This window comes from Phacochoerus africanus, chromosome 3, assembly GCF_016906955.1.
Source record: "Phacochoerus africanus isolate WHEZ1 chromosome 3, ROS_Pafr_v1, whole genome shotgun sequence".
Classification (NCBI taxonomy): domain Eukaryota; kingdom Metazoa; phylum Chordata; class Mammalia; order Artiodactyla; family Suidae; genus Phacochoerus; species Phacochoerus africanus.
Window position 1 is genome coordinate 184,037,161 of NC_062546.1, and position 14,670 is coordinate 184,051,830.

A 14,670-nucleotide genomic window follows, 5' to 3' on the forward strand; every position below is an offset into this window, starting at 1 on the left:
CTGCGCATGGGCACATCTGAGAGCTTCTGTCTTGTGTTTCATTAGGCTCCATCTGGATTGCACTTCGTCATTGAGTTTGTATTGGTGGAGAATGGTATTGACTGACTGCAAATCACCAAACCATTCACAGCACCAGTCTCACTCACTTCGGCTCCGATCCTGCCCCAAGACCCCTCGAAACCCACCACCCTCTGCCTGCCCTCTGCCCTGGCCCCTGGGTGCCTCTTCCCCTCCCCACACCTGACCCCCAGACGGCGTCCTGTCGGGGCGGGCCCTTCCTAGCCCATCTTCTCCTTTTTCTTGTGCGCATGTGCGTGGTCACGGTCTCCCTCCGTGGTCTCTCCTTTCACACAGTAGTGACCCTCATGACCAGCTCTCTGCTGCCGCCCTGGGGCGTCCGCTGTTCATGAGGTCTTAAGTGACTCAAGATGTGCAGGATGGTGTAAGCACAGTGGTGATCGGACAGAGGGCCTGAGGGGTGGCTGGCCGCCCGAGCAGGGCCTTCCTCCGGAGCAGGGGTGCCCACAGCCTCCTCTTCTGAGGAGGGGGCGTTGGCCTGGGTGGACGAGGAGGTCCGGGGGTTTGTCCTTCCTCCTGCCTTTTGATCCTCCAAGTCTTTCGTCTTATCATAGTTCAGCACTTTCCACTGCTGGTTGACAGCCTGCCACCGTTTAAAGATGCGGTACACGGAGGGCCCCTCGTGGATGATGAGACCTAGGCAGAAAAACAAAGGCGACTAAGACAGCGAGCCACTGCCGGAAGAACCCAGTCTCCCTTTATTTATAACTGGGTAAGGCATTGGATGAGCGGGATTATTATTGGTTTGATTTGTTCTCTGCAAACCTCTCTTTCAGCTTTGGACCACATGGTAACCATCCCTATATCTCAAGGTCAGCCACACCCAAGGCATGAAGGAACTGTGCGCTTGCACGATGTGCCTTTGCCTGTCACCCCTCTTTCTCCTTGGCTTGACAAAATCTAAATTCATTAACCATTAAGGCATAATATAAATATTTTTTCCTTCCTTTACTGTGTATCCACGGCACCTGGTGCTTAGCCAATGCCGAGTGAATCCTGGGCTTTCCAAGGCATCACAGAAGAAACCCAGTAGTCGTTCCACACCTGCTGAGTGGCTGAAATTCCACGGGTTAACTCTTTGCTATTTAACAAATAGCCCAATGCTACTGAAACACACGCATTCCTGGCACAGATCTGTGCGCCAGAGGCAGTGTAAAGGCAGTCAGAAATAAGCCACGTCAGGCAGCCAGGAAACTAGATCGTCATCATCGTGTGCCTAATATGTACTAAGCAGTAGGGATTGCGCAATGAGCAGAACATGCAGAGCCCTACGCTCAGAGAGCTAGCATCCCAGCGGAGAGACACGCAATTGACCAGGAATCAAACCAACAAGACTATTTCCGGTTCTGGCATGGGCTATGAGGAAGATAAAATTGAGTGAAGTAGCCACTGGCTTCAGACATTGAGAGTCCTGTACGATGGAGAGGGTGGTGAGAAAGGGCTTTTGGGGGAGGTGATATTTGAGTTGAGACTTAAATGATGAGAAGGAGGGATGCAAATCTGGAGAGAGCATGTCAGCCATAAGAACTGCAGATGCAAAGGCCAGAAGGTGGCAGTGGAATGCCCTGGGGCAGAAGGAAGGTCAGTGTGATTAGGGCACAGCAAATGAGTGGGGCATTGCAGGGAGAGAGGGTGGGCAGGAGCCAGTCTATGGTAAGTCTTGCAGGTCACAGCAAGGGATCTAGATTCTGTCCTGAGTATGGTGGGAAGCCATTGAAGCATTGTATTAGGAGGGCCATGTGATCTGCTAACCCTTCAGAAGGGTCATCTTGGCTCCTGTTTAACAACTGACGGAAAGAGTAGGAGCAGACGACCAAGCAAGAAGTGATGTAGTTACTCAAGTTGGAAATGCCCCTAACCTTAGACTAGGGTTGTAGCAGTGGAGACAGTGAGAAATTGTCGGAATCAGGATGTGTGTTGGAGGTGGAGCTGATAGACTTGCTGACAAGTGAGATGTGAGTCAAGAGAAAACTCTAGACAGCTCTGAAACTTCTGGACTCATTTGTTAGATGGTTATCAGTGCCATTGACTTCAGTGTGATGGGCATGAAGGTAGCAGGTGTGGATGTGTGTGGCGGTGGCAGCGACTGTATGTATTTCCTATTGCTTATAACAGATTCCTACACATTCAGTGGCTTGAAACAACACAAATGTATTCTCTTACAATTCTGAAGATCAGAAGTTCAAAATCACTGTCACTGGGCTAACGTGAAAGTGTCAGCAGGACTGGGGTTTCCTGGTGGCTTTGAGGGGGAGAATTCATTTCCTTGCCTTTTTCAGCTTTTAGCAGTTGACTGTGTTCCTTGCATCACTCCACCTTTTTCTTTCGAAGCCACAACTCCTGCTACTCTCCTGCCATTGAGCCTCCCTCTGTCTTTCTCTTATAAGAACACTTGTAATTGCATTGAGTCTACTGAATAAAGCAGGAAACTCTACCTCTTACAAGATCCTTAGATTAGTCACATCTGCAAAGTCCCCTTTGCCATTAGGTGACATTAACCGGGATTAGGACCTGGGTGTCTGAGGGGACCATTATTCAGCCTACCATAGTTATTAATAGTTATATTTTGGTTATGGTAAATTAAAGACATCTGATAGAAATCTCAATAGAAGGGCCAGGTAGGCAGTTGGACATATGAGTCTGAAGCTTAGGGAGAAGTCATGCTTGGGGAAAGAGGACTTAGACATTGTCCAGATGTCCTGCAAGAAGTGGTAGACAGATGAGTGAAGAGGGTCCATGACAGAGCCTTGAGAATTCTGACATGTAGAGGCTTGGTGGAGGTTTGGTGGAGGCAGAGCCAGGAAATAGGGCTCTGAAGGAGCAATTAATGGACCAGCAAATATGGAGACCCAGAAGTCTAGACAGTCAAGTTTCCAGAAAGAGAGTGTGATAAGCCCTTGGTCAGCTCAAGTGAAATCAGGTGTGACCATTAGCTTGGTGGGCACAAGAGGAGGTAGGATGAGAGAAGCAATGGAAAAATCAGGTCGTTCTCATCCAAGTGCATCTTTTTCTTTCATGATGTCATCAGCTAAGGTGGGAAGGGATGAAGGAGGAAGTGTTGAAGATTTGTGGGGAGAAGAGAAAGGGAAAATAATTATCTTGCAAAGTGGAAGAGTGAATTTACAAGGGAGATGTGGTAGAATTATCTGACAGTTTGAGATTAGTGGCCGCAGTGTGAAGTCATTAGTTGTGTGATTTTTCTCCACACCTTCACCTGCTTGCTAGGTGCACCTACGAGTAAGAAGAAAGTTGGGTTTACCTAGTGTGGACTGCATTTCCAGGGAAGTATGGTGGAAAAGAGAGTGAGCCATGAGAATTAGGGATGTTTGCAAAGGGAATGGTTATCACGCTGGCCCGTGGGGTCTAGACTGGGAAGAAGGGAAGTGAGAAGAGTTAAAGGATAAGGAATAACGAGAAAGGAAAAATGGAAAGTGTTAGGCTCAATGCTAAGAAGTCTATGAATTTGGAGAATTTCAAGAGCAAGTGAACTACCAGGATGGGGTGATGATTAGAGAGTGGGGTGTTTAAATCAAGATTTTGAAGGGATGTGGTTCTTGGTGATGATGAGCACTAGAAAGTGACCACTTGAGTGGGGCTGAGGTGGACTGAAGGAAACGGTCTTTGGAATAAAGAGGAAGCCAAAAAGCTGGATAAATTACCTATGTCAGCCATCCTCAGTGCTATCAGACCAACTGCCCTCTTTTTATAACAATGTATTTTAATATCCCTTTTTTCGTTGTTTTTTTGTTTTGTCTTTTGAGGGCCACACCCTGCAGCATATGGAGGTTCCCAGGTTAGGAGTCCAATCGGAGCTATAGCTGCCGGCCACAGACGCAGCCACAGCAACATGAGGTCCAAGCTGTGTCTGGGACCTACACCAACAGCTCATGGCAATGCCAGATCCTTAACCCACCAATCGATGCCAGGGATTGAACCTGCATCCTGGTGGATGCTAGTCAGATTTGTTTCCACTGAGCCACGATGGGAACTCCAATATCCCCTTTTCTATTCTGAAAGAAAAATTATAAGCTACTAATGGTTTCTTTTTAAAATTAATGTAATGCCCTAACAGATAATGTAAAGAAAAACAAAAGGGAAGTTCTTTATAACAAGATAATATAAATTTCCATATAAATGCTGGAGCACAGCCACTTTAGAACACAAACCAAAAAACTCATACATTTTCAAAATGCCCCCTAGGGCATAGCACCACCACTTCTGAGAACCACTAATCTATAGAGATGCTGAGGACAGGGACGGTGGGAGGGAGTGCGTGAGCCAGGTGCATCAGGGGATCCCAGTGAGTGGGCGTCAGCAGCCAGCAGCATCAAGAAGGGAAGAGGGGTGGTGATAGGTGATGACATTCACTTCAAAGGGGCTGGGGCTTCTGAAAGATAAAGGCAGAGAGGCGGTTTGGAAGTGGTAATGGAGAGCATGGAGGACATGGCCCCATAGGACGCAGTGTATGACAGACAAAGCAGCCACCACCTGAGATAGCCACGCAAGAAACAGTGTCCTCAGGAGCCAGCTATATTTCAATGATTTCAATGATGAAAGGAGCACTTGGAGAAGGGGTTGCCAGTGATGGACCATTAGGTCCAGAGGGCGTGATGGAAGGGCTGGGAAGGTGGGGCCAGTAAAGGGATGAGCAGAACAGGAAAAGGATGATTGTCTATATCTGGGAGGCTGGGCTCCACGGTGACGGAAATGACCAGGGATGAGGCACAGTGGGATTCGCCTTGCAGCGCTATAAATCTAGGGGTGGCTAGTCTAGCCCTGGGGGGAAGAGCTGACTCATAGGAGCAAACAGAAATGAGTCACTCCAGCCACCTTGACATCAAGCAAAGAGAGTGGATGGGAACATCGCTAAACCTCTTCAACCTCCAACACACTGTGATTCTAGGAGGCAAGACAGCCACCCACTGCTACTCTTTCCCCAGGATTCCAACAGCTCCTGAAACTGTACTTTGTGCAACAGGCCTTCAAAGGTTCACTGAAGGAGAGACAGTCCCTCTGTAGCCTAATAGTTCTTAATCCTTTGGATCATGTACCCCTTTGAGGATCTGATGAAAGCTAAGGACTATCTTCGTGGAAAAAAAAAAAACAGACAAATGAATTGTTTTTATGATTGTAGGGGGTTCATGAATTGCCTTTGAACCACGTGTGGACCCCTTGTTCTCCTACTTGATTCTGGAAAAGGAGAATTTCTCTCTGCCCAGTCTCTCACCCTCTCACCACTTCCTTCAACCTTTTGAATATATGCCTATGCACCCTTGGCACTGCAGTGTTCATTCATTCATTTATTCCACAAGCCTTGTTTGAGCATTGCTACACTCTTTCTCCTAGATTGTAAGCCCCTCAAGCACAGGGGTCAGGTGTGGTTCAGGATTGGGCAGCTAATAAGATATCAGGAAACTTGATGCTGATGGAGGAGATAGGGGCTTCTGGGAGAGAGAATCAAGATCTTTTGAAATCCCAAACTCTTTCCAATAAGACTCACTACACTCGATTCTTAATTAGCTTCTTGATCAGACAGTTTTTCCTTGATTGAAGAAGGTGGCTTAAATTTTTGGTCTGAATGCCACCTCCTAATTACCTAACTGTCTAGCGTTCAGGAGGTAATTAAACCATTTTAATGGATAGGGAGCTGAAGGGGAAGAAGGTGCACCTCTTTTTGTAGATAACGCTTATTTAGCAAAAGTTGGAAGTGCACAAACTACCTCATTCACATCCACTCTCAGGCCTTCCTCTGCTTCCTCCTCTACAAATTACTTATTGATTCTTCGAGTGGCAGAATTTTTTTTTTCAATGAAGTGGCAAGGTTGAAGATATGGGAGAGAAAGAAGATGGGTGGGACATCTCCTGTGGCACAGTAGGTTAAAGATCTGGTATTGTTGCCGCAGCGCCAGGGTCACTGCTCTAGCTCGGTTTTGATCCCTGGCTTGAGAACTTCTGCATGCTGCAGATGCAATAAGAAAAAAAATAGTGAGTGGGAAAATGGGTAGAGAAAGAGAGAGAGACTAAAATTAGAATATGACAAAAGAAGGCTATTGGTGAAGGGAGGCAAAGAAGTAGCAGAAAAACAAAATGGAAAATTAGGTGGCATGGCAATAACAGAAACCCAATACATTTTCTGGGGTTTTCTATTTATCTAGTACCCAACTAACAAGGTACCCAGCCTTGAGCTGTATCCATTGATACAGTTCTAGAAGAATTGCTGCCTTTACCTTTCTAACATCTTTCAGCAATCCTCTTCCTATAGCTCCATAGGATATCGGAGCCCCTTGTTTGTCATCTTATCTCTTCCCCAGCCTCCAGGTGAAATGGCCCTTTGCTCTGACCATGAGGATGGGAGGGAAGGAGGCCACTGTGAGTAGGTGGTCCTGCCTGCATGGCTCCCCTGCCCCTAACTCACCACAATGCTTTCAGAGGGTTCTCCCTGATATGGCTTCCCAATCCTCTGCTGAATTTTGGCCATTGGTTCTTGCTATGTCCACAGCAGTGAGAAACAATTTAATTCTGTTTTCTGAGTACCTACTATGTGTTTCTCTGAGCACCTGTGATGGAAGAAAAAAACACTAGTTCCCATGATGTATGGAGTTAAGAGAACAGGACTGACTGAGAAGTATGTAGGGAAGGGTTCTGTTCCCCTCAGTGACACCAAATCCTGCTTCCCAGCCTCACCTCTTCTACTAGTATCCTAGTTCAAGTGGCATAAAGGTTGCAGACAACTCTACAACCAGTGCTTCTCAAACCAGGGAGCTGATGAAAACACAGATTCCTGGGCCCTATCCCCAGAGACTCTGACCCAATAGGTCTGGGTTGAGGCCTAAGAATCTGCCTTTCTAAGAAGCTCTCAGGTGATGCTGATGCCACCTGTGTCTATGGACCACACTTGAGCTGCACTGCCTGGAGCACGGTCCTTATCCTGGCCTACTGCCTCATGGAAGGCTCTGAATTTTTATCAAAGAGCTATAGGTCATTTTTAAAAATAAGATGTGTCAGACATGAAAAGCTAAGGCAACTGAAGAAATGGATACTTCCTCCTAGACTGAGACTTTGGGGCTCCATAATTCGGAACCAACTCCCCAATGAACATGTGTTGAACAACCAGAGTACCTGCCATTTACTAGCCTTGTGGCTTGAGGTGAGTTACCTCCTCTTTCTGAGCTCAGTTTTCTCATCAGAAAATGAGAGCTACTACCCCCTTCCTTATAAAGTTGTCATGAGACTAAATGAAGAATTGAATTCTGTGTGCTGATGCCTGTACTGTGCCAGGCCCACATTTATACTCACTGCCACATGATATTGATTAGGGGAAATTACAGGACAGAAAAAGCCCACTATTTTCTCCTCCTCCTCTATTGCCAACCCTGTTCCCAGCACCTGTTCTTCTGTCTCCTAACTGTCCTTCCCAATCCTCAATCTGACTCACTGCTTATAGATGAATAACTTGCTAGACCGGAGAGGAGCTCTGGAAACCAGCTGATTCAACGCTTGTCCCAAATATCCCTGTACCGGTACAATTGAGAGGTCCATTCTTGGAAGTGTGTTTGTGAAGCTATGGCCTAAGATACTATGATTTTCTTCTGAGGGGAGTTTTATGAGGCTTAGAGCTCTCACTCTCTGGACAGAAACTGACAGAACTGCATTTCCCAGCCACTCTGGGTGTCAAGGATGAAGGTCAAGGCGATGACGATAGTGGTGATGGTGATGAGAGTCAGCATTTATTGAATGCTTATTATGTCCTATCACTAAAAGGGCTTTGCAAATATGGTCAACTTATCACACAAACGCAATGAAGGAGGCAGTATTTTCTCCACTTTACAGAACAGGAAACTGAGCTCACAGAGTCCTTGGCACTCACGTGGAACCAGGTGACTGGCACTGAATAAGTCAAACCAAGATTTAAGAAATGAGTATTAAGGGAGAAAGTGTGTGTGTGTGTGTGTGTGTGTGTGTGTGTATGCACGTGTGTGCCTTATGCATGTTTTCTGGTATTTTCAAGTTAGTTGGAGATAAAAGATTCTAAAGCCTAGGAACTGTGGAGCCACAGGTCTTGGATCCCTGAATCACTGTGTGGCAGAAAATCCCTCACTGGCAGGAATTTCTTTGGGGTTAAAACACTGAATTTGGGAACATTACTCTTCTTTCCATCTGCTAGAGTTACCCTAACTAAAATACCTTCAGTGCTAGGTTAGAGAACACAGAGAAAAGCAATTGTGACTCGATGGCACATTTCACGTGGTCCCCAAAATGTATTAGCTGGCTTGAGCATCCACGTTACTAGACTGCAGCTATTTCTAGCCACAAACCCATCATCAATGGACAGACTTGCCACTTACCAATTTGTCCCCATAACTGTGCTGCAGGCCCTGAAGGCAGTTCCTAAGAGGTGTTCCTAAAATATTTTCAGCCCTGTCAGCACAACTGGAATAATTGAATTGCCTCCCAAGGGGTCTCCTTTGAGGGGGACAGTGCTCGTTTGGCGTATCTGCTTCTAAATCACTCATCTTCATCCTCTGAGCATCCAGCAGCTCAGGTGTGGAGACAGATGACCATGCACAGGAAATGGAGGTGGGGGGATATGAGTTAACAATTAACCTAGAAAGTTGGATAAGCCACAGGCAGATAATGGAACATGGACTGAGCATCACCTGGCTCATTTATGTGGATGATGCTTATCAGTTGTCTGGCCTGGCCCGACAATTTTGGGAATCTCCATGGCTACAATTGCCAACCTCTGAGAGTTAGGACCTTTCACAGTGGAGGGAATTTGGAAATCCTAGCATGTCAGACCTGAAAGGACCTTGCAGGTTATCAGGATTGACCCTCTTATTTTATAGATAAGTCAACTGAGTTGTAGAAAGACAAGTAACTTGCCCCAGGCCACAGAGGTAGTTAGCAGCTAATCTGGTCATCAGATCTACGTCTTCTGCTTCCTAGTCTCTTCCGCTGCACCAGGCTGCCTCCTTCATATTTTCAGTTTCCTAATCAGGGAATTAGGAGGTTTGACAGATGGGGTTGTTTCCACCCAGAAGGAGGGAAGAAAGGAAGGAATCTTTGTGGTGTATATATGGTTTTCTTGGTAATGTGGATTAAATTCAGTTCGGAAGACCATGTTTCCACAGTCCTGCTGCCCCCACCCCCGCCCACTTGCTCTAAACCGGGATTTGAATCCCTTTATCTCAGAGCGCAGGTGCCAGGTGTCTCTGAACCATAAGAAAGTGACTCAGTGGACTGCACATGGATGAAGCTTTAACAAAATACTTCTCTATTATTTCATTAATTGCCCTATCCCACCATTTTAAAGATTTGGAGCAATTTCAAAATCATGCTCCCTTTCCTTTCCCTGACCCCATTCCACTCACAAGTGAAATACAAACATGATGAGGATGAAGTCCTCATTTTTGCAGAGTTGACTTCTTGGTGGCCAATCTCTTGGGTCTGCGGAGTGAAAAAAAAAATGTTTTTGGTGCCAAAGACCTTAATTAATTTGCTCTTGTTAAATCCTAATAACTTGACCCAGTGGAGCAGAGAATGTCCCATTTGTTTCCTGGGATGCTCTGTCAGCTTCTCTGCTGGGGAAGACAGCGTCATTAGAGATGACGGAAGAGGAGGCAGGTGGAACGAGGACATTCGATGTCATCATATCTTCTCATTGAAGGGACACGGATAAGGAAGCCAAAAACTTCAGCAAGAGACATTGCTCCAAAAACCAGCAGATTCTCAATTATGGGAGGACTCTGGGTCAGGCTCTCCAGGCTCTAGCTGAATTTAGATTTTAACCATTTTGGCAAACCTTTATTGAATGCCTACTACAAGGGGAATCTACCCTGACCAAGAGTCTCCTACCCTGGTCACCGATATGTGTGACTGCCTGCTCCTTTACACAGGCTGTCTTAGTCAGTCCTTTCGATACCTCTAAAGATGGTACTATTAGCCCATTTCACAGATGAGAAAACAAAAGCAGAGAGAGGTTATTCAAATCACTTGAGGTCCCAAAGTTGGTAAGAAACTGAGTAATATGCAGCCCCAGACCATTATGTAGGTAGCACCACTCCTGTCGCTCCAGAAACCCAGCACTCTGGGTTCTGTGGCTCAGTCCCTCCTGTCTTATTCTCACCTTCCATCTCTTCTCATCTCTTAAGTGTTTAATGTTCCCCAGATCTCTGTCCTTATCACCTACTCTCTGAACGTTCCTCCTAAGTTATCTCATCAAAACCTCCAGCTTCAAACACCTCTTATTGGTGATCTTCAAATCTGTCTTCAATCCTTATTATCCAACTACCTTCGGAGACCTTTCCTTTGCTTCCTTGCATCCCATCAGTCACCAACCATGGTCAGAAGTGGTTCAATGCCCTCAACATCTTCCTCTATGTCACAGGAGGGGACATCTGTGTACTAAGAAACACTTTCCCTCTCTCTACCCAGCAAAGAGACACTTTCCTTGCCATGTAGTCTTCTCTTTGTAGCCCATGATGTTCTCTCTGTGTCTTGCTTCTCTTCTGCTGCAAACTCTTGGCTTAGGAACCGCCTCTTGCCTCTCTGCCTGGATTCTCGGCTTAAGATGGTCCTTCTGTTTGGGTGCCTTTGCTGAAGACACACCTTTTGTTTCCCCTTTGTTTCCCCTATTGCCCACCCCATTCTCATGTTCACCAGTGGTGCCTGTTCCCCACTCAAGCCAAAGCCTTGGGTCTCTCACTTTTCTGAAGGGGTTCAGACAGTCTTATCAAGTCCACATCCTATGTGCCTCTGAATGTTAGCCCATGCACTTCTTCCCCACCACCACTGATGTCCATCTCTAATTTCTTGCTCAGACTATTACAAACATTTTCCAGCTGGCCTCTCCCAACCTCTAGTCTGTCTAGCTCTGATCCATCCTCCCCACAGCTTCCAGAGCTGTCTCTTTAGAACACACATCTGATCATACTTTTCTGTATAAAATCTTATCAGTGCCTCCCCATCACCAGCAGAATAGTCTGAGCTGCTGAGCACATGATTTGTGGTGCTGTGGGATTTGGTTCTTTCCAACCTCCTCATCACCATGACCTACCTCCCCACCATGGCTCTTTGCACCGAGCCATACGGATCTGCCCAGCAAAGTTCCCTTAGCACACCCTGTTCTCTCATGTTTCTGTGTCTCTACACATGCTCTGCCTGGACTCTTCTGGACAAACTTTGACATATATTTTCAAGCTAACTCAAGGATAGGGCTCCTTCCTTTATAACTTGCCTGGACACCTCCAAGAGAGAGTTACTTGCTCTCCACTCTGTTCTACCTTCTGTATCTTATCAAAGCTCCTGTTGTGTTGTGATTTATTTGTAGACTGTGAGCTCCTTGGGGGCAGGGATTGTGTCTCATTCATCTCTGTGTTAATGTTCCCTAGTTTATGAAACAAAACAAGACAGTCAGTAAATGCTACTGAATGATATGACCATCCCAAACCCACTCTCAGTCATTTCCTCTGTTCACTCATCTGTGTCCCAGCTCTTATTAATGGGATCAATAATTAGCTTGTTTGTCTCCCAGTGAAATGTAAGATCCTTGAGAATAGGTGACTCTCTTATTGAGAGTGCTCTCTTGATAAATATTTCTGAATGAAGGAATGGATTCCCTAATTTCATGTTTACCAATACATCTAGCTACTCACATCCCAAGTACCTTTCACTAGAGTATCTCATAGGGAGACAAATTATCCAAATTTCATCTCAACTGCTCAATCCCCCCTCTCAGTTGGTGTCAGAGTAGCGCCAATCAAAAGGGAAGTACAACGATGGCTAACCTCTAAAACTCTAAACACAGGACAGGAGCAGCTGGGGCTCACTGAATTTTTTATTGCTAGCAGTCATTACTCCATGGGTCAAGGTCTTACTGGACCAATTTCCTCTCAACCTGCCTCCTCGTCCAAGCTCTGCATTTGCAATTTCACAGAGCAATCAGAGATGAAATAGACAGTAGAAAGTGCCCAGGAATTGGAGCCAGAGGTTCTTGGTCCAGTCTTCAGCTCTGCCAGTTGCTTAGTTATGTGACCTGAAGCTCAAATGCTTTAAGCCTATCCTCACCTGTTAAATATGGATAATACTTACCCTGCTTATCTGTTGGGGTTATTGGCCCCCTTCTCAGCTTCTCTCTGTCCTTGCAGGGATTTGGTGATTTGTTCTGCCTACAGCAACTTATATTTGGATTTCACAGTGGCATATATTGGTCTAGGGAGTTAGGACTCTAAGCCAAGAGATGTTTAATCTGTACAGGCAGCCTTTATCCCAGAATGTAACCCTCCGATAGGACCCAGTCTAGAGCCAGTCATTGTCAACGACCCTGGACCCACATTGTATCAAGCAGAAAACTCAGACACTATTTCAAGCAAAATCCTTCAGTGAGGACCAAAGGCCATTGCCTGAGAGCTGCTGCTTTCATTGATTGACCTGGAGGCAAGCCAGGTGGACACAGTCATGGATGGGATGTGGCTTTATGAGCAGCAAGCTGACCATGTCCCAGACTCTTAGCTTCATAGCGGAGAATATCTGCTGAGCTGGTGCTGATGTTCGGTGGAGATTCTCCTTCTGTGTCCCTCCCACTTTCAACAACTTTTCCTCAGTATACCACTCTGATAGAAAAAGTAAATTTACACACACACACACACACACACACACACATTGTTTTTCGGGTTCATTATAGGTTATTACAAGATGTTGAATAGAGTCCCTGTGCTATACAGTAGGTCCTTAGAGTTCATCTGTTTAATATATAGTAGCGTGTATCTCTTAATCCCAAATTCCCAAGTTATCCTCCCCTCCCTTCCCTTTGGCAACCAGAAGTTTGTTTTCTATGTCTGTGAACAAATAAGTTCTTTCGTATCTTTTGAAAATGATCCCCCATATAAAGGTAAATATATTTTTAAAGATTAAAGCTATACATTTTATATGTACTCAGATTTTTACTATCAGAAGCCATTTAACAGTCCAAGGGAAGAGACATGTTGTTCTTGGTGTCTGAAAAATAGAAGTTCAAAAAATTATTTTAACAAATGGTCTTATTCCTTTCTTACTTCACCATTTGACCTAACACAGGGCTAGATTCATTTTCCTTTCTCCTAATGATAAACTTTTTATTCAGGTTCTAAATGGCTCCATCTATCCCAGGAGCTTGGGTCTATGGATATGGATTTTCATTCAACATTTTTATTCACCCAGAATTTCTTGAAAACACTCTCCTCCCTCACTCCTACTTCCACCCACTCTCAAGTAGCCCTCCCACCCTTTCACTTCATCTTCTTCCACTCTCCCAGGACTTTGGGAAGGAAAGTGTCTTCTTTTCCATGGGAATGGGCTGAATGACTGCGTTTTTTAAATGGTGACTGCCTCAAAAGTAAGTAGATGCCACTCTATGGTTCTCCATGTTTTCCGTCTTTGTGTGGTAAGAGGACCATGTTGTGCCTCCTTCTGGCTGGCCCAGCCTGGTCTTGTTCTCTGTTCTAGCTTCTCTGCCCCTTGTTGCTTCAATCATTTGGGCCAGAAGTCCAGACTCCTGAATGGAGGCAGGAGGTGACGGAGAGAAATGATGACACACTCTCTTTAGGAACAGAGTTGACCTTGGGTTGGCATTCTGGTTTGTTTCCCCTGGGAATCTGATGGAGGTGGAGTGTTATAATATTGCCTAAGCTAGACGTGGCCCCTGACTAGGGGGTGCTTTACTATGGATACTGTGGGGAGGCTGTATTCAGTTTCTGAATAGTGACTGTTGTAAATGAGCATGACTTTTGCAGGGACCCTGGAAGCTATGCTAAGATGGACACCGCGCCTACTGCTGGATCTCATCTCCTTATTTCTGCACTATGACTTGGAGGCTGAGAGACTAGCCCTGGACTAGGATATGGAACACGGTGGGGCTCACCTGCAGAGGTAAGCTGGACCTGCCTTTAGAGGCTGACCCACATTCTTTTAAGTGAATCTGGTGTCAAATGTGCTCTCTGGTAGTTCTGTGAGTCTGATGTCTGGTTGAGCCTAAAAATAAAGAGGCTCTACCTACTTTTCCCTTCCAGAGAACCTTAAAAAGCTGATATTTTTATACCCACTCACGCAGTGCTGTGTGTTTCTTCCCAACTGGCCAGAGCACTGCTGAGGAGTAGAAGTGACTGGTACTTGAACTTCATCCTTAAAACCACCATCATTACTATTGATTGATGACATCAAAACATCATCCTTGCAACCACCACAAGGATCTCCTGCCTGTCGCCTTCCATTTTCTCATCTAGATCACGTATTACTGCTTTTTACTTTGCCTCCCAGAATTTTCTCCCAAAAAGAACCCTGAACTGACAGCCCTAACCTGCTGTCTGAGTCAACCTAAGACACATTCTTTGGTCTCAGAGTTTTAGCATCTGAAAAATGGGAAGAGCAATTGTTGTTCCAGGGGACTCACTCTGAAGTAGAATTAGCTCCAGTTATAATCAAGGAAATAATAGAGCAGTCTAAACTTTTTCAAGGTGAGGTGGTCTAAACAGAAATATATCTGACCACTTTGGGATAGCACCAAACTTGATTAGCGATGCATTCCCCTCCTGACTAGCGAGTGTCTCCGAGCAGCCA

The 14,670-nt window shown here is 45.6% G+C and overlaps 1 protein-coding gene across 1 annotated transcript in view; it reads right to left on the reverse strand.

Annotated features, from left to right (window-relative positions):
• Positions 1-251: 251 nt before the first annotated feature.
• The window catches only part of MARCHF4 (membrane associated ring-CH-type finger 4), a 104,298-nt gene continuing 89,879 nt past the window's right edge, over positions 252-14,670 (reverse strand). The window contains exon 4 of the mRNA XM_047770253.1: positions 252-714. Coding sequence (XP_047626209.1) covers positions 347-714 — 368 coding nt within the window. The 3' untranslated portion in view covers positions 252-346. The remainder of the gene's footprint in view (positions 715-14,670) is intronic.